The sequence below is a fragment of the Diabrotica virgifera genome, chromosome 7 (genome assembly GCF_917563875.1).
Source record: "Diabrotica virgifera virgifera chromosome 7, PGI_DIABVI_V3a".
NCBI lineage: Eukaryota > Metazoa > Arthropoda > Insecta > Coleoptera > Chrysomelidae > Diabrotica > Diabrotica virgifera.
In genome coordinates, this window is record NC_065449.1 from 230,612,975 (window position 1) to 230,632,723 (window position 19,749).

A 19,749-nucleotide genomic window follows, 5' to 3' on the forward strand; every position below is an offset into this window, starting at 1 on the left:
AATACGGTATAACACGGAATAACAGGTATAACACTGATTCTTCTGTGAAGAAACAGTGAAAAATAACAAGAGCAGAGTATAAAAGTGTGTAAGACAACTCTAAATTACCCTAAAATTTTCTAGTTTTTCTAGTATTTTTTTTCAGTTTATGAAATTAATGTAGTATTATATCCTGGAAACAATTTAAAAATTAGAAATTATATATTTTTCTGTACCAAGGCACCAGACTATCGCTAACACACAAAATTGGTATTGAGGATATCTATATATAAACCCAATTATGTACGCAGAGAAAGCGAAGCCCTAGACAATATTAGGGCGAATTAAATGCTTTCCAGTGGTTGCATGGAGGCCGCCAAGGTAACCACGAGCCTCCGCTAAAAAAACTCCCTACACACATTTAGCCATAACGTTCAACGCGGTTACCTACTTCTCTCCTCGAAAAACGAATTCAATTAAAAATCGATACCGTAACAGGTGAATTCTGTCATGAAGATTAGCTCCGAAGGACAAAATACTATTTTTATTATATTAATAAGAATAATAAAACGAATTAGACCTTTAGACAGACCTACGAGGACGGTTCCGAAGTATTTAGCCTAGAGAAGAAAAAGGATAATTTTGGAAAAGTGGCGTAATTCAATCAAATTGTGTTTTGACTAGGAAAGTTTTAGGGTAGTTCTTTTGTTATGTATGCATTTTGTGCTGCTGAATCCGAATATGAGGTTTGCGGAAAAAATTTCGTGACGGAACATTGAGTAAATCGCAAAAAAACGAAAAATTTCTACTTTTTCCGGCTTTTTCGCGTAAATCTCGAAAACTATTAACTTTTAGTAAATGGTCTGTTAACAGAAATTAAAGTACTTAAAATTCTCTACAAATATCACTATCTACTTTTTTTTCAGACCAACCGTTCGGTCTAAAGTGCAAGTTGAAAATTGACAATTTTTAAAGGTCTCTGCAAAACCCACTTTTTACATTTTAAAACTTTATTTTTTATTAGAATGCTGTCATTTGATAAATTTACATCCTCCATCCTGTGGAGGATGCTGATATTCTAATTATTACGACAGCTCTTGAGATAGCACCGTCAAGTGGACATGTGACAGTGGTGGGGGAAGCTATCGACCTTCTGGTCATTTTGATTGGCCTGTGTAGTCCTAACACAAAAAATATATTTTTTATGACACCAGGAAAAGGAAAGGTTTCGCAAAGCTTCTACAACCCTCATCTGGCTGCTGAAAAAAAAAATCCTAATGGACCATATCTTATTCCTACAATGTAGGATCGCATGTCATGCGATGAGTGGTTGTGATACTAATTCCGCATTGTTTAATCAGGGGAAACTGAAATTTCTTAAAGTCCTGCAGATGAACACATACTTGCAACTAACCATGGAGGCTTTTAAATACCCTAATGCACATCAGGATGCGGTTGCTACAGCAGGAAACACGTTTCTCATATGGCATAGCTCTATATGGAAGAAAAAAGAGACCAGTCTGAACGATTTGAGATACAGGCAATACGTATCTTCATCATACAAAAATAAGACCAATATTGCCTCATTACCCCCTATCGAATCTGCTGCACGAGAACATTCACTTAGAGTTTACTATCAGGTGCAGCAATGGTTATCTTTATATCAAGCCACACTTGACGAGCAACAAAAAGATCCAAGTGAGTGGGGTTGGGAAAAAACTACTAGTGGTCTCGTGCTAGTGCCAACCACTTTGGACCTTGCACCAAACTCACTACTACGGTATATTTCTTGTGAATGTAAAAAGAGCTGCCAACGCAATTGTGGATGCAGGAAGGCGGGCCTACATTGTTCCCCAATTTGCACATCATGCGAAGGACTGTGTGACAACATTGAGCTCCCGGAAAATAGCTTTGATATAGACGTAGAAGAGACTGAAGAAAGAGACAGAAGTATGTAGAATCTCATAAGTTATTTCCTAATCATTCATCCCTCCTTGACATATTATGATCAGAAGTCAGTATCTCACTACCTCTTTTATTTTCCAGGAGAACGACCCCTGAAGCTGACGATGGAGCAACCAGACTCTGAGCCAGGACACAATGCCATCGAAGTGATTGTGAAGTTTTGTGATACTGAATTTGTACAATTTCGGCCTTTTTTTTTCTTTTTAATTATTTGTGCAGAAAACTAGGAGAAATTTATCAAACGACAGCATTCTAATAAAAAATAAAGTTTTAAAATGTAAAAAGTGGGTTTTGCAGAGACCGTTAAAAATTGTCAATTTTCAACTTGCACTTTAGAGCGAACGGTTGGTCTGAAAAAAAAGTAGCTAGTGCTATTTGTAGAGAATTTTAAGTAATTTAATTTCTGTTAACAGGCCATTTACTAAAAGTTAATAGTTTTCGGGATTTAAGCAAAAAAGCGGGAAAAGCAGAAATTTTTCGTTTTTTTCGCGATTTACTCAATGTTCCGTCACGAAATTTTGTCCGCAAACCTCATATTCGGATGCAGCAGCCCAAAATACATATATAATGAAAGAAATCAGAACTACACCAAAACTTTCCCACTAGGGGGCCTATTAGCCTAAGACAGACAAAAATATGGAAATACAAGATCCAAGCGGCCTAGAGATGATGCCACTATAAATTCTTCGAAAGTCAAGGGAACAAAGACAAGAAGAAAATAAAGATACAGTGACTTTACAGCTACTAAAAACATGGTCATCAGTTCTACGCTGTTTCCCCACAAAAATATATGAGGGAGATGTGAACCAAATAGTTCAATTGAACATTACGTTTTAAAAAAAAGTGACTAGCAACAAGCATTTTCTAAGCATCTAAGCGTTATGACGTAATCGACTATTTTTTTAAATTAGAATAGGGGTCGTGTGCTAGCTCATTTGAAAGGTAATTCAATTCTCTATTCAGTAATATAAAGAATGTATGTAATTTACTTAATTTAAAATACATTTTACTGCTGTTAGAAAACAGAAATAAAAGTTTATTGCACAAATAAACATTGATTTTTGCTTACATTCAATGTTCAAACTTCCAAGAGGCAGATGGGAGACAGCTTGAACATTGAATTTAAGTGAAAAGTAATGTTTATTTGTTCAATAAATATTTATTTCTGTTTTCTGACAGGAGTATAATGTATTTTGAATTAACCCGGCACCTGCCACGTGGGGTGCTACCAGCACCCCATAACACATTTTTATCAAATATTTTGTATTTCAAGTTTGGTAACGGAGCTGTGCGTCATAGTAGCTTTCTATAATAGTATATAGCATAGATTTGTTAGTGTTTGAAGTGGTTATTTAGTGTCATTCTGAACTTATAGCTCTAAAATCGAATTGGGGTGTCATCATCTGGCACTTTAAGTTTTAAATTTTTTTTTTGTATTTTTGATAAACAGGTCAAATTTACATGTTTTATTGAAATAACTAATTTAAATTATTAATATAAACTATATGCTCACTAAATCTTAATTTTTTTAGATATTTCACTTGACTTCATTTATTATGGCTTGGTACTTGCTAATTTGCTTATGACACCTTTTTCATTTTATTTTTTAACTTTTATAACATATTAGTGGCTAATAAGTCAATAAAACATGTTTTTTTATATTCTTGTGTTACTCAACACATTATTTTGTTTTTTAAACAAGTAGATCACAGAAAATTTTTATTGGGTGCTGTGAGCACCCCACGTGGCAGTTGGCGCCTTGCAAAGCCACGTGGCAGGTGCCGGGTTAAATAAATTGCATACATTCTTCTTTTTGTGTCATTTAATTTAAATAAAAAAAATATTTTTGGATACCCTGTATAATTAATCATATTAATGTTTATATTACTGAATAGGGAATTGAATAACCTTTCAAATGAGCTAGCACTCGACCCCTATTCCCTTTTAAAAAAATAGTCGATTACGTCATCACGCCCATATGGATGACGTCACTAGTATGACATATATGTCAAAAAATCATAATTTAAAAATCGAATAACTTTTGTATTTTACATTTTTTTCTAATTCTGTAAATAAAGCAGTTTACAGGGGGGTCAAAATATAGTGAATATCCCTGTACATTTCAGATGTAGAATTAACCAAGAAAATAAATTCTAGATCTCGGATCACTGAAAAGACCCGAAACTCAACATAAATTTGAAAATAAAATGAAACTCACTGAATATGAAGAAAATGAAGAGAGAATATTAGAAGACTAGTGGAACCTAATAAGTAGATTTTATTAATTGCAGTAAAATAGATCGAAATGAAAAAAACAGGTGATGAATCAAATAAAATTATGAAATGTATAATATCTGAGATAAAAGAACCACTTTTATCTCAGAATGTCTACTTACTGCATTTGTAATGGCCAGGCCATATTGGATTAAAGAAAACAGTGTTAAAAGCTGCAGTATTTTGGGAATGAAAGAATGCAGTGGAAGGATGATATAGATAAGGGCGCAACAAATCTCCTTATCTCCTTGGAAGTCGATCGTGGAAGAGAATAGTCACTCATAGCTAAAATGGAGAGGTTTGCTAAGGAAGCCCAGACCTCGAATTCGGCTGTAGAGTCGCAGGATGGAAATTAACTTTGCACTGCCAACAAACAACTTTATTTCTGATTTTATTGTACAAGGAAGATGAAAAAAAAGTATGCTCTTTTCTCCAAAATTTCTATTTTTAAGGTTACGAGAATCAGATTTCTTTTCAGTTCGAGCTCCATCATGTTTTACACGTGTTTTAAGGTTTTACCTGTCATCAGGAGCACTTGTGGCAGCTCTAACTGAAATGCTCTTTATCTATATTCTTCATCTATATTTCAGCCTAATGTTGACCTGACAGTTTAGTTCGAAACCTCATCCATATAAGACCTGTGATAAATATCTGAAGATGTCTCCACGGAGGAAATCGAAAGCTTGACATAATTGAATTCAGGAATTGGGTTTGTCAACTACTAAATTACTAATATGATGATAACAAGAATTGCTTTGCTTGTCATATTCTAACAATAATTATTTAAAGTTCAAGTTGATATGCGGTCATTTTGTTGAGTTTATTTTAAAATATGCTGTAGTTCTTGCAAATGATATTATATGTTATACTTTTATATATGTTTAGAACACAGTATATTGAAAAATATGTTTAAAAGGTCCTTAACTGTACAGAACTTCCATAAAATATAACAACTACACCATTTGCTACAAAATCATACTAAAAATGAAGATTTTGTGTTACTCTGGTCAAAACTGTAATATCTGTTAATTTTTTTTATTCAAAATTTTGGAAACAGTAAATAAATGAATAGACTTACTCACTTTATTTTACCACTCACGATCGGTTTCGCTTTCTATAGTTTACAGAGCATCATCAGGTATCCGGCACAGCAAAATTAAACCACAGAAAAATTACCGGAGACCTGATGAAGCTTTGTATACTATAGAAAGCGAAACCGGTGGTATGTGGTAAAATAAAGTAATTGTGAGCAAGTCTATAAATTTATTTCATTTTTCCAAAATTTTAAATGGCTTATGTAGGCAATATATTTAACATTTTTTATTTAATTAAAAAGTTATATTAATAAATAACTAATAAAGATAAAATTGACAATTACTTGGTAAAAATCGTCTTATCGGAAAATGGAAAAATTTCCTCACTTCGAGCTCGGGGTATAAAAATAAACGAAACGGAAATAAATTAGGAATAAGGACTTTACCTTCGGGTTCTTTGGCTATAACCGTCGAACTTCTGTCGACTCCACCTTTCTTATCTTCTGAGCGTTGCCCAGAAAATAAACATGTTATCTCTTTCGTCAGTTATATACACACTTATGACTTATTATAAATTAGTCGACAGGATGAAATACAGTGTTAATTAGCTGGGTAAATTGGAGAAAAATCAAAGCGAAGGAAAGTTTAGTTATGTAGAGTTTATTAAATATTATTTAGAACTTGTTTTTATGATTTCTAGTTTTGAATTCGAAAGTTTCTTTAGTTAAATTAAAATTTATGGGAAGTTTTCAGAAACAGGATTTTTTTGTTACTATTAAAACCAAACTACATTTATTTCGGAAAATTCAATATTTCGTTGAATGGTTATTTTTTTCAGGAGTTATAACTTTTTCATAACTTCATCAGAAGTTTACTACAAAATTAAGTTATAATTAAATACGGACATAACATACATGATATTTCCAATTACGAGATGTTTTATTTTATTTTATGAAACTAATTCTATCCATATTCTTATAAAAAATAAGAATTATTTCTGTTTTAAAGTCACTTTTGTGCTGCGTTATCCTTTGATTTAACCACTGCGATGTTTGCCCTATATACTTATCAGATCTTTCCAAAATATAGTTGTTGTTTGTCGGTGGTCCATAGGTTTCTTTTGTCCAAGAACGAAACTTATTTTATATAGAGTCAATGTATCAAAAGTCAACAAAGATACGATGATACAATCTATTTAGATCTCTGGGCTAAGAAAATGGAGGAATTACGTTGGAACACTATTTCGTTGAAGCAGTTCTATGTTACCTAGTGTATTTAATAGGAACTGAGGACAATTTCAAGAAAAAACACGTTATATACAGGGTGTAACAAAAAGGCAAGTTATTAATTAAATCACATATTTTGGGACGAAAAGTAGTTCGACTGAATCTAACTTACCTTAGTACAAATGTGCACTTAAAAAAGTTGCAGCCCTTTGAAGTTATAATAATAGTCTCCCGTTTTATACCGCTCACGTGGCTTTGGGAGTATAGCAGGGTAGTCTGCTATATCTAGGGCCTACGGTATACAAGGAAGGTAACAGGGCCAGTGCTACGCTTCAACCGCCTATTATTACCCCTGGTTTTACCCAAGGTACTCATTTTATTCAGGCTGAGTCGACCTGGGGCCTATAAACATTTTAAAAATGTCTAGTTGCTTTTGCCGGCGGTAGGATTTGAACTCCGGACCACCGGCACGCTAGCCTAGCACACTACAACTCGGCTACGCCGGCCTTTGAAGTTACAAAATGAAAATCGATTTTTTCCAATATATCGAAAACTATTAGAGATTTTTTATTGAAAATAGACCTGTGGCATTATTATGACAGAAACAAAATAAAAGTGGAATTTGTGCACCCCATTAAAATTTTATGGGGGTTTTGTTCCTTTAAACCCCCCCAAATAGGTGTGTACGTTTCAATTAAATTATTATTGTGATACAATTAGCTAACAAAAAGTTTTTAAAACTTATTTGTCTCTTAGTACTTTTTCGATAAGCCAGTTTTTATCGAGATATTTTAAACATTTTAAAAGTCAACATATATTTTTACATGGTTAAGTAAGATAATGGAGACCTGGTAAATGAAAATTTATTTTTAATTTACATTTTTTAGGTATATCTTCAAACATATTAAAAAAGAAGCCGCATATCGATAAAAATTGGCTTGTCGAAAAAATACTAAGAGGCAAAAAAGTTTTAAAAATATTTTGTTTAACTAATTGTACCACAATAATAATTTAATTGGAACGTACACAAATATTAGGAGGATTTAAGGGAACATAACCCCATAAAATTTTTATGGGGTGCACATATTTCACTTTTATTTTTCTGCCATAAGAATGCGCCACATGTCCATTTTTAGTTTTCAATAGTTTTCAATGTATGTATTGGAAAAATCGATTTTCATTTTGTAACTTCAAAGGGCTATAACTTTTTTTATGTGCACATTTGTACTAAGGTAAGTTAGGTCCAATCGAACTATTTTTGTCCCAGAATACGTGATTTAATTTATGACCTGTCTTTTTGTTACACCCTGTATAACGTGCTGTCAATTAAAATTGGTTGATTTCCATTAAGACGAATACGAGCCACTGGAAAATAATACACTATATCATTTTGTGAAATTTATCCTTGGCATTCTGTCTTTAACAAATGTTTTTAAAGACTACAATTTTTCGATTGGGTTACACTTTTTCCACACAAATACAAATTATATTTTTCGTTTTAATATGATGGATGCTACTTCAAACAGAGAGTAGTTTTACGAAATTATAATATTATAGTGATGTATGCCTCTGATGCTCTCGATATTCATTTGCTTTATGAGTTTTTGGATACTGATTATATCATCCACAAAGCGTCTATCCGTATTTAAACCTCTTTAATCTTCGTCAATTAATCGTATAATGTCATTCTCGGTTTTCCAGAGACTTTTCCAAACATGCGAATCACGTACTAACGACTAAAGCCCACATATCGATGTTGTAATCGGTTTATTTCCCTTTTTTAGCAGTAAAATCCTAACTTTGGTGCTTGCCACTGGGATTGGAATCTGACATGTCTAAACATTCATAACCATTAGATCAATAATTTTTTGTTCTGTTCTGCTATAACAGAATTAAAAACAGTACACACTAATCATAAAAAGTATGGCATAATTTTTGAAACAGAAAAAAAGTTTAAAAATAATTTTTAATTTTTAGCAGAATGTTATATCTACTCGTCTATAGTCTTCTTTAGGTTCTACAAACCCATAATATTTCAAGTTGAAGTGTGCTTTTGCAGAACAAAAAAACAGTAAACAAAACGTTGTTCAAAGATAATATTTATTTTGGACATTTTGTGTTCAAAAATTGGATCTCTGCACTATGTCAGCTTGAGTTTTCGATGACGAGGTGCGTTCGTACAAAAAATGAGTAATATAACGTCAGAACAAGCTGCCCAAATTGTAGCTTTAATTGGAGATTGACGATCGCAGCAATATCTTGCTGCTCTTATGGAAATCGACCAATCCAGCGTTTTACAACGTGTAGTGACTGATGCAATCAAAATCGGAGGCACTTGTCTTCTTAAGAAAATAAAAAACCTTTTTAACATGTGCCTTTTAGATAGTAATATACCCGACAAATGGCACAATGCTGAAGTAATTCTATTGTACAAAAAAGGAGATCCCCATGAATTAGAAAATTACAGACCTATAAGCCTTCTTAGTCACTTATACAAACTCCTCACAAGAATAGTAACGAATCGTCTTGAGAAAACACTTGATTTCTACCAGCCAATGGAGCAGGCGGGATTTCGTACCGGATTTGGAACAAATGATCACCTACAGAGCATTAAAACGGTAATAGAAAAGACTATCGAATACCACTCGTTTTGGCTTTTGTAGATTTCCATAAAGCCTTTGACACGGTAGAATTTGACAAAATTCTGGAAGTGCTGCAAGCATGCCGCATCGAGTACCGATACACAAGGTTAATTTACAATACATACAAGAACGCTACTATATCGGTGAAACTACATAAAAACACGGACCATATCCCAATCGGCAGAGGAGTCCGACAGGGCGATACCTTATCGCCTAAACTGTTTACCGCAGTACTATAATATGCTTGTAAAAAACTTAACTGGGAAGAGCGAGGCCTGAATATTGACGGTAGAAGATTAACAAATTTGAAATTCGCAGACGACATAGTTTTATTCTCTGACAACCTCAAGGAGATATGTACAATGCTACATGAACTTCAGTTAGTGTGTGCCAGTGTAGGTCTTAAAATAAACATCTCCAAAACAAAATTTATAACAAACGTAGCACTTAGCGGAAATATCAATATTGGAGACAACGAAGTAGAGCTAGTGGAAAAATACATATACCTTGGACATGAAATAAAGATCACAAGAGACAACCAAACATGCGAACTACGAAGAAGAATAAACCTAGCATGGGCAGCCTATGGAAAACTCAAAGACATCTTTAAAAGCGATATACCGATTTCTTTAAAACGTAAAACATTTTAACAATGTGTGTTGCCTGTGATGACTTATGGGGCCGAAACTTTGACATTGACAGCTACAACTTCTAAAATGCTGCAAATAGCCCAGAGGAAAATGGAAAGGTCAATGCTGAGTATATCGCTTCGTGACCGAGTTAGAAATGAAGACTTAAGACGAAGAACAGGAGTTACCGATGTAATTTCCCGAATTGCCACCCTGAAATGGAACTGGGCCGAACACGTCGCCCGAAACAGTGGTGGGAGGTGGACGAAGAGATTACTTGAATGTAGGCCGAGATTAGACAAAATAAGTAGAGGAAGACCACCTACTCGTTGGACTGACGATCTCAAAAAAATGTCAAGAAATTGGATGCAAAGTGCTCAAAATAGAGCACAATTGACAAAAATGAGGGAGGCCTATGTCCAGCAGTGGACGCAAAGGACTGGATGATGATGAAGAGAAAATGGAGGATACACAAGAATACCAGTTCCAGGACTTCCCAGGTACATGAACCTCGCAGATAAACGTTACTTACTTCTGCAGACTTGCGTACACACTATGTTACAACTAGACAACTGCGAAATGATCTTTCCACAGCCCATGGCCTGTAATGTTCGGTTCGTAAAATGCCAATTCGGTTAGAAACAGATTAAGGGAGTTTAGAATCAGAGCCAGAATGCCTGCTACTGCCCCACTAATAACGAGTACACACTGTTTAGCACGTTTAAGTTTTGCACCAGAACATGTCGATTGGGATATTACCGACTGGGCTAATATTATTTTTATAGATGAGTCAAGATTTGCACTTTGTGGATCCGACAGACACTTTTCACTGTCGGATCCACAAAGTGAAAATCTTGACTCATCAATGAAAATAATATTAGCCCAGTCGTTAATATTACAATCGACATGGACCCTGATTCTAATTCAAATTTCGACTCAAAACAAGTCGCAATCAATATGGCGACGTTGAAATGCGACTGTGCAAGCCTTGGATTTTAGTTAAACTAACGAAATGATGTCATCAAATAGTGACTTATCGAAATTAATTGCGACTTCAAAAAAGTTGTTGATATTATAATTTCGAGTCGAAATTATTGTGACACGGACATGAATGAATGGCCGAAAGCGAGGTTAGGTTTAGTTTGGGAGATGTGTTTTGTTTGTTTCTTGCAAGGAAAACTAAGGCAAAAGGTATTAATATGGCTGGGTTTTATGGAAATTTGCTGGTTTTGGAGGAATTAGATAGAATAGCATTAAATTAAAAATATAATTATTGAAAATGTTCACAACGTGAATTATCAACTCAATATGAAAGATGTAAGGTAATAATCTGGGAAAATTAGTATAAAACAAGGAAAATTATGTACCAGCTATTTTATTGCTGGACATGCTGGAATCAAATCTTAAGATTTCATATATTAGTAATTTTTGGTTGGTGAAATCCTTGGTAAAATTTGGTGAAATATTTGGTTTATAAACAAATTAGCGCTCCGAAATCTTTGTTTCAATTGTTGCTCTGTAACTCTGTAAAAATCGGGTTTTCCAAACAAAATCTTTAATTTTCAACTAAAATTTTAGGGAAGTAATTATTTATCAATAATTAAATAACTTGGTGACATAAATCTTTTTTGTTACGAATGTCTTGAAAATACGAAAATTTGTCTGTACAAAGAGGACCGGAATAAAAAGGTAATGGTTCAAAGATTGAAATCCTGCTGTTTATAACTCTGTCGCAAATGCCGGTCAAATTTGACCGGTTATAACTGGAACCACTCAATTCGATTTTTTTTCTTCGAAGAAGAAGCCGTGCCCGTTTCAACAGCGTTAACTTAAATTAATTTAATCTGATATTTTCTGAGGGGTGTCATTTGTTTATAAGCCAAAAAAAATGTTTCTTATAACATTCCTGAGACCGCTCAAATAGTCCAATTTCAATTCTGTAAAGTACGTTGAATAGGTATAAAGCTTTTTTATACGGAAATCATAGTTATTCTGGTGTATCATAATCTTTCTGATATTATTTCGACCGAAAATGTTCGTCCGGTAATTAACATTTTAGTTATTGCTAAACTGTTGGTTAGATTGTCGCCGGCCTCCTGATATATAATCTACTAGGTATAAAAAATCTTTCATGTCAACAATTTATTTAATTTTTGATAAATAATTACTTTCCGAAAATTTTAATTGAAAATTGCAGATTTTTTTGGAATACTCGGATTTTCCGAGTAAAATTTTTGTTGAAGGAAATCGGAAAAAAATAACTTTGTGCAGAACTAAATTGCGGGGAATTTTTATTTGAGTGATTTTGGTTTAAAGGAAAAATCTTAGGAGTTACAGAGCACTAATTGAAAAAAAAACACACTTTCACACTTTAACACACGTGTTATTGTTTATAAATAAAAAATAACACACTTTCTGCGGACTTGTCATACCCCATACTACTAATATATGCAATCTTAAGATTCGATTTTAGCAATAAAATAGCTGGTAAATAACTTTTCCCAAAATGAAATTTTTTCGATAATTTGCCCAGACTATCAACAAACGTTGCGGTGGTTGCATAGCCAATAAATCCAATAAACAGGAGGACCAACCCAAATTCTGAGCAGTGTCAAAATGATAACGTTAATATCCCCAGTTGGAACTAATATCGAAATTAATAAGAATCGCTATAAATTGCATCTGCCATGGCGGAGTCGAAATTAAATTGCGACATCGAAATGAATTAGAATCAGGTCCCTGGTGCAAAACGTGCCATACGGTGTGCCCTCGTTAATAGTGGAGCAATAGCAGGAATTCTGGCTGTGATTCCAAATTCCCTTAATCTTTTTCTAACCGAATTGGCACTTATGCGAACATTTGAAAGATGCAGAAAGATCATTTCGCAGTTGTCTAGCTTTAACATGATGTGTACGCAAAGCCTGCAAATGCAAATAACGTTCATCTGCGGGGTTCGTGCACCTGGGACGTCCTGGAACTGGTCTTCTTGTGTATCCTTCATTTTCTCTATAATTTCTTGAAGCTCTTGAAAAGCTGAATTGGTGGATTCCCATAACATCAGCAAGATAAATCTACAATTTGGGCTGCTTGTTCCGACGTTATATTACTCATTTTTTGTAAGAACGCACCTCGTCATCGAAAACTCAAGCTGACATAGTGCACAGATCCAATTTTTGAACACAAAATGTCCAAAATATTCTCCTTTAACAACGTTTTGTTTACTGTTTTATTTCTGGAAAAACACGCTTCAACTTGAAATGTTATGAGTTTGTAGATACCTGAAGGAGACGATAGACGAGGATTATAAGATTATGTTAAAAAATCAAAATTATTTTTAGACTTTTTTTCTGTTTCAAAAATTATGCGATACTTTTTGTGATTAGGGTATATTATTTACGACAATATATACCTATATCGTAGGAGCACGATTTGTCAGGGCCTCGATTTTTGACCCTTCGCTTCGTTATCGAACGTATTCGCTTCGTATCTGATTAGTATACGCAGCGAACACGTTCGATAACGAAGCGAAGGGTCAAAAATCGAGGCCCAGCCTTCTTGTTTGTAACAGAACCGCACTGTACATTTCGATATCATTAGATTTTATCAAATACGGATATCTGAATAAAAACTTAAACCCAAAGGCCAACAACCGTTTCCTGAATGTTTTCCACTCAAGTGGTAAGCATATAAAGGAACCATCTACTTTTATGGCTATGAACGAAAACCATTTGTTTTCAGGTTTGTGATTTAGCTTACAGCTTTAATTTTTAGATGAATTTAATATTTAGTTTACAGCTACAATTAACACTATTTATCATCGCTTGATTTTTCTACCAATTGTACCCATCGGATTTTTACTTATTTTCTAATTAATACGAATGGTAAGTTTATTTGTGATGTGTACCCCAAACTCTATTGTGCGAATAATGAAATTTGGTGCACGATGTGTTTAGTGACCGGGAAAACTGCTTATATTTATTAAAAATCCACACCTACGATCTTCTACGATTTTATATTGGAATTATTCATTACATCGGAATTAATTCGTTAAAGTTCCGTCAACGGAAAAGTAGACATAACGTATTGTGTCAGAGATTTATGCGTTCCGAGGTACTTCTCCTTCTAGCACATTTTAAATAATCCTTATACTGGTGTAGCTATTACTGTTGTGAATCATAATGCCTCATATATTTAAAAAAATAAAGATTATTTAAAACTAATTTCGTCAACAGCTATTGAGATATACAGGCTGTTTAGTGTTTGATTAGATATACCTCAATGAAGAAGCGCTAAAATCGGCAATGCTTATGAGTTGCATTGCCATTGCAGAATGACAAATGACTGAGTGAATAGCCATGAATCTGGTGCATTAGGTCAGCGGGAAAATGGTGTTGCCATTTATTGTGTGTATATCGAATTGAACACTGAATAGTCTGTATTTGCGCAGAGATAGAACAAAATCGGAAAAATGCTTTATAAACTATATTGATACGGTACTACATTTAAAGTTAGGTATACCGGGTGGTGAATCATAAAACGGGCCATAGGAAACTCAATGTAAAATTCTAAACTGTTGAATTCCTGCTTCCCAAATTATTTTACATCAAAAGTCATGAGAGAATATTTGTAGAGAATTGAAATCTGTATTAAAATCAAAAATTAAAATTGTTCTACGATTTAAAAGCATTCCAAAATTTTGAACAATATAATACATTTGCCACAGTAGGTATGTGTGTAAAAGTTAGGCCACACGTTACTATTTAACTGACAGTGATCACAATATTGACTGAATAAAAAATCTTTATTATTAATACTTTCTCCGCAACTGAGGGTATCTTATCAACTGTATTATTTTTAAACAATAAATGATAAAATAAAAATATTGACAGTTCAATAATGTGAAAATAATAACTTCATTGTGACACATTATTGCACTGTGTGTGGCCTAATTTTGGGCTGAAAAACTGAAAAATATATTACATTTTTACAAAATTTTGAAATATGTTTAATTCGTAGAACAATTTTAACAGTTGTTTTCAATACAGATTTCAATCCTCTACAAATAGTTTCTAATGACTTTTGATGTAAAATAATTATCGAACCAGGAATTCAACAGTTTAGAATTTTACATTGAGTTTCCTATGGCCCCTTTTCCAATTCACCACCCGGTATAATAATTACAGAAGGAGAATGGTAAATTAGTATGTAAATTAGAAATATACTCTTAACACTTTTACCATCGATCAAATTGTTACAAAGTAAAATTCAAGTTTTGTTCTTATTCTAAAATAAAAAAGCTACCTGACATTGTACTTTGTCGTGTCTACAGTGTAATTATTATTATGGATATTTTAAAACAGATCTAAAATAGGTTAATTTAAAACAGCTCCCAATTTACTTTATATTTTTACGCCTCCGTAACTTCTTTGAAAGTTGTATTTTCTTACATACTTTTATATATAAAGTTTAAAATAAATAGAAACTGTCATTGTACAAATATTGTTAGTATAAGTAGTTTGGTATTCAGGTTGTACCTTTAATAAATATTTAAACAGAACAAATATTTATGTTTAAAATGTGTCAAATAATTTTATATCACCTAAACATAAATTGTTTAGTATTAAAGTTTTTATGGTAATACAAGTGACAAGTATATAGTTAAGTATAAAGATAAAAGCTTTTTTGCCCAGAAAATGCTCAGAAAGGATCCAAAATGTCCAGCAAGGAATGTAGTAAAACTTAAGAGCAACTCGACAGTAAGGGCCAAAACTTACCCAAAAGGCACAAACAATAAGTAGGGTAGGCATACACACAAGATCCTTCCAGTGATACTGTAGAAATATATGATTATAAAATGCTTGGAAAGTATTAAAATTGCGAATATGTATAATCAAGAATGTAATTACGTGCGGTAGCGAAACATGGACACTAAGAAAAAAAATGAATAAATCAGTAGTGTGGAAGCGCAAGATCCTTTGCGTTATTTATTGCCCTTATAGAAGAAGAGATATACGACGTTCTATGAAAAGGTGGAGAGATGCGGTCAGGGAAGATCTAGGGATCAGGGAATCCACAAGGAAAAAGTTTTCCTGTAGTTGGCTGTATACCATGTAATACAAAAAACAGTAAAATCCTTTATAAAAGGTATATATTAAAAATCCCTAATAAGGGCTACATCACAATCACATAACTAGTTTTCGACTGGTTTACCAGTCATCATCAGTGCTTAGCTAAAATGAATATAACCTGGTAAAATAATGCAAAGATTTTGAAATTTTGACTACGGTTAAGAAAAGTTTTAGGTTATACTCACGTGAAATTTACATGCTGACCACCAAGATATAATTTAACAAAAATTTGTGGGTCAAAGCCCTGTACAAGTAGTCCCTCAAGGAAACGTCGGTTGAAAATGCTAACTTTAGCATGGATGTTTAAGGTATTTTACTAATATGTCCCAGGTAACATCTGAGCTGTGGTTTTGTTTTGTTTGGTTGGTTTTGTGGTTTGGTTTTTTAAATCTTAGGTCTCTTGACAACAAGATTTGATTACTGACTTTAGTTTTCGAATACAAACATTTGTGTAATGTGGTTTGCCTAACCACCTCCACTGACAGTATACGTGAATACATTTTTAACTACAACATCTAGTTTACTGAATTTTAAATGATAATTTTCACAATGGAGTGTGTTGTTAAATCATTTCTAATTTTAACAAGCTGTACACCATAGTCTTTAAATATGACAGGTTAATTTTTCAACTTCCTATGATACTGTCATTTCTGTCTTATCATCGTTCGGAGGTCTCTATCCATTTCATTGTCACTTGCTGCCATACTTTCACCATGTGAACAAGTCAAACCACAGCTCAGATGTTACCTGGGGCATATTAGTAAAATACCTTAAATATACATGCTTAAGTTAGCATTTTCAACGGATGTTTCCTTGAGGGACTACTTGTACAGGGCTTTGACCCACATATTTTTGTTAAATTATATCTTGGTGGTTAGCATGTAAATTTCACGTGAGTATAACCTACCACTTTTCTTAACCGTAGTCAAAATTTCAAAATCTTTGCATTATTTTACCAGGTTATATTCATTTTAGCTAAGCACTGATGATGACTGGTAAACCAGTCGAAAACTAGTTATGTGATTGTGATGTAGCCCTTTTTAGGGATTTTAAATATATACCTTTTAGAAAGAATTTTACTGTTTTTTTTAGTGAGAAATATAGTAGAACAGGGCCGACAAAAGTGAACGACAATAGTAAAAGCGGCTAAGAGAGTTGTAGCTATTGATGATGAGTGTAGAAAGATTCACAGGAGCGAACGACCCCTTATTCTCTTTCAAATCCCATTTATGTCTGAAGTTGATCTCTATTGTTTTTCATTTTACATATATTAGAAGTTTTGTTTTTTAACAACTATTTTTTATTAGTTGTATTACTTCAGTTATATAGCAACATATAACGTCTCTTCCAATGCAAAAGATGAAAATTGAAAGAAACTGAGTCAACCATCCTCCAATTTTTTTTAACTTTATAAGGAATTTTTTCAAAAAATTTTTTTTAAATAAAAAATGGCATTTCTTCTTAGTGCCTACTGGAAACCTTTTAACCATAACATTGTAAGCCGAAGTTACTCAGCTGAGAATTTAATATTTTTACAGACTTCAAAAATACTTTTCTTTTCCCATTTCCCAAAAGATGAAAAACTATCATATGGGACTATCAGAAGTTAAAAGAAGAGGAGAAGAGTACATTTAGGCAATATACCTACTCTACAAGTCTGAATCTACAGGTATCTAAAGCAAGAAGAAAAGGATATTACAAAATCAAATATACATAGTTTCAAAAGTTATGCATCACCCCTCTAATTCACGATGTTTACGCTTTTATAAATCCGTATCTTTATCACATATTTAATGGGTCTTTTTTTATAAAAAATATACCTTTTTTGGTTTTTTATTTTATTTGAATACCCATTTAATTGACCTGGTTTTGCCAAGGTGTAAACATTTGAAAAATTTATTCTGGTGAAATTTTTGAAAACGTAATTAAAAATGAATCGTACTATAATTTCTGAGTTGGACCGTATAAGAATTATCGATTTAGTTAAAGAAGGCCATGCACAGCGGTTCGTGGCGGAAAAAGTGTGTGTTTCTCAGAGTGATGTCTAGCGGATATGGAATAGGTTCCTGGAGATAAACTCGATACGAAATAGAGCTCGGTCTGGTAGACCCCGAGTTACCAATGATCGACAGAATAGATATATCAAAATTTCCATCCGTAGAAATTCTTTTATGTCTGTACCAGCCATCCAAAGAGAATTCAGGCATGCTGCAGGAGTCAGAGTATCGTTGGCTACAATAAGAAGAAGAATTTTAGACTCAGGTTTGAGGAGTGGTCGACCAATAAGAGTTCCTCAGCTACAACCTAGACATGTTTTGGACCGCCTCCAGTGGGCTCAAGAACACATACAGCTCCCCCAACAGTTTTAGAACTTTGTGCTTTTTTCAGACAAGACCAGAATCTGTTTAAATAGTGATAACCGGCGAATTCGTGTTTGGCTAGTTGTGCAGCTCTTGTTGGCTCTCGCCACACACAAATTCGCCGGTTATCACTTTTTAAACAGATTCTGGTCTTGTCTGACAAAAGCACAAAGTTCCAAAACTGTTGGGGGAGCTGTATGTGTTCTTGAGCCCACTGGAGGCGGTCCAAAACATGTCTAGGTTGTAGCTGAGGAACTCTTATTGGTCGACCACTCCTCAAACCTGAGTCTAAAATTCTTAATGTTGTTCTGAAGCTATTTTCTTGTGGCATTTTTACAATTTTAACTATTTATAATGGGAAATAAGCCACAATATTATTAAAAAATGATTTTTATTAACGTTTCGACGCCCAAATCGGGTGCCGTTGTCAAAATAAAATACTACTAACATAAACAAAAATGTTGTTGCTTAGTAAAAAAATTCTTCTAATAATTTATTTAATTTGACTCATTTATATCGGCAATTCAGATACATATGATACATTTTAAAGTAGAAGACTTTAAAATGATATTGCCAATATTTATGAATGAACTATCTTTCAGTAAAGTCGTCCCAGGAACGCAACTCATAAATATTGGTAATAATAAAAATCATTTTTTAATAATATTGTGGCTTATTTCCCATTATAAATAGTTAAAATTCTAAAATTCTTCTTCTTATTGTAGCCAACGATACTCTGACTCCTGCAGCATGCCTGAATTCTCTTTGGATGGCTGGTACAGACATAAAAGAATTTCTACGGATGGAAATTTTGATATATCTATTCTGTCGATCATTGGTAATTCGGGATCTACCAGACCGAGCTCTATTTCGTATCGAGTTTATCTCCAGGAACCTATTCCATATCCGCTAGACATCACTCCGAGAAACACATACTTTTTCCGCCACGAACCGCTGTGCATGGCCTTCTTTAACTAAATCGATAATTCTTATACGGTCCAACTCAGAAATTATAGTACGATTCATTTTTAATTACGTTTTCAAAAATTTCACCAGAATAAATGTTTCAAATGTTTACACCTTGGCAAAATTAAATGGGTATTCAAATAAAATAAAAAATCAAAAAAGGTATATTTTTTATAAAAAAGACCCATTAAATATGTGGGATTTATAAAAGCGTAAACATCGTGAATTAGAGGGGTGATGCATAACTTTTGAAACTATGTGTATTTAATAGCGTATCTGACAGGGTTACATACATGAACGTAAGAATTAAATTCACAAATCAGAATCAAGATTGTACAGGTTTATGCTTCAGGAGCTAGAGAAAACGGATGTGTCGTCGAATTAGAGGACGATATTGAAACTGTTGAAAGTTTCACACATCTTGGGTTTGCATTAAACACGAATGGAAAAAAAGAACCAGAAGTTCAAAGGAGACTAATAAACGAAAACAAAGAGAGAGAGATATTCAATATATTGGTAATGATAATATTTTATATTTGGAGAACT

At 33.4% G+C, this 19,749-nt stretch overlaps 1 protein-coding gene across 4 annotated transcripts in view; it reads right to left on the reverse strand.

The window, feature by feature from the left end:
- The window catches only part of LOC114344042 (calcium/calmodulin-dependent protein kinase type II alpha chain), a 712,828-nt gene that overhangs the window by 165,452 nt on the left and 527,627 nt on the right, over positions 1 to 19,749 (reverse strand). For 3 of the 4 annotated variants that reach the window (XM_050655405.1, XM_050655403.1, XM_050655406.1), the window contains exon 11: positions 5,699 to 5,755. The exons of the other annotated variant lie outside the window; for it this stretch is intronic. In XM_050655405.1, coding sequence (XP_050511362.1) covers positions 5,699 to 5,755 — 57 coding nt within the window. The remainder of the gene's footprint in view (positions 1 to 5,698; positions 5,756 to 19,749) is intronic. 4 annotated transcript variants of the gene reach the window in all.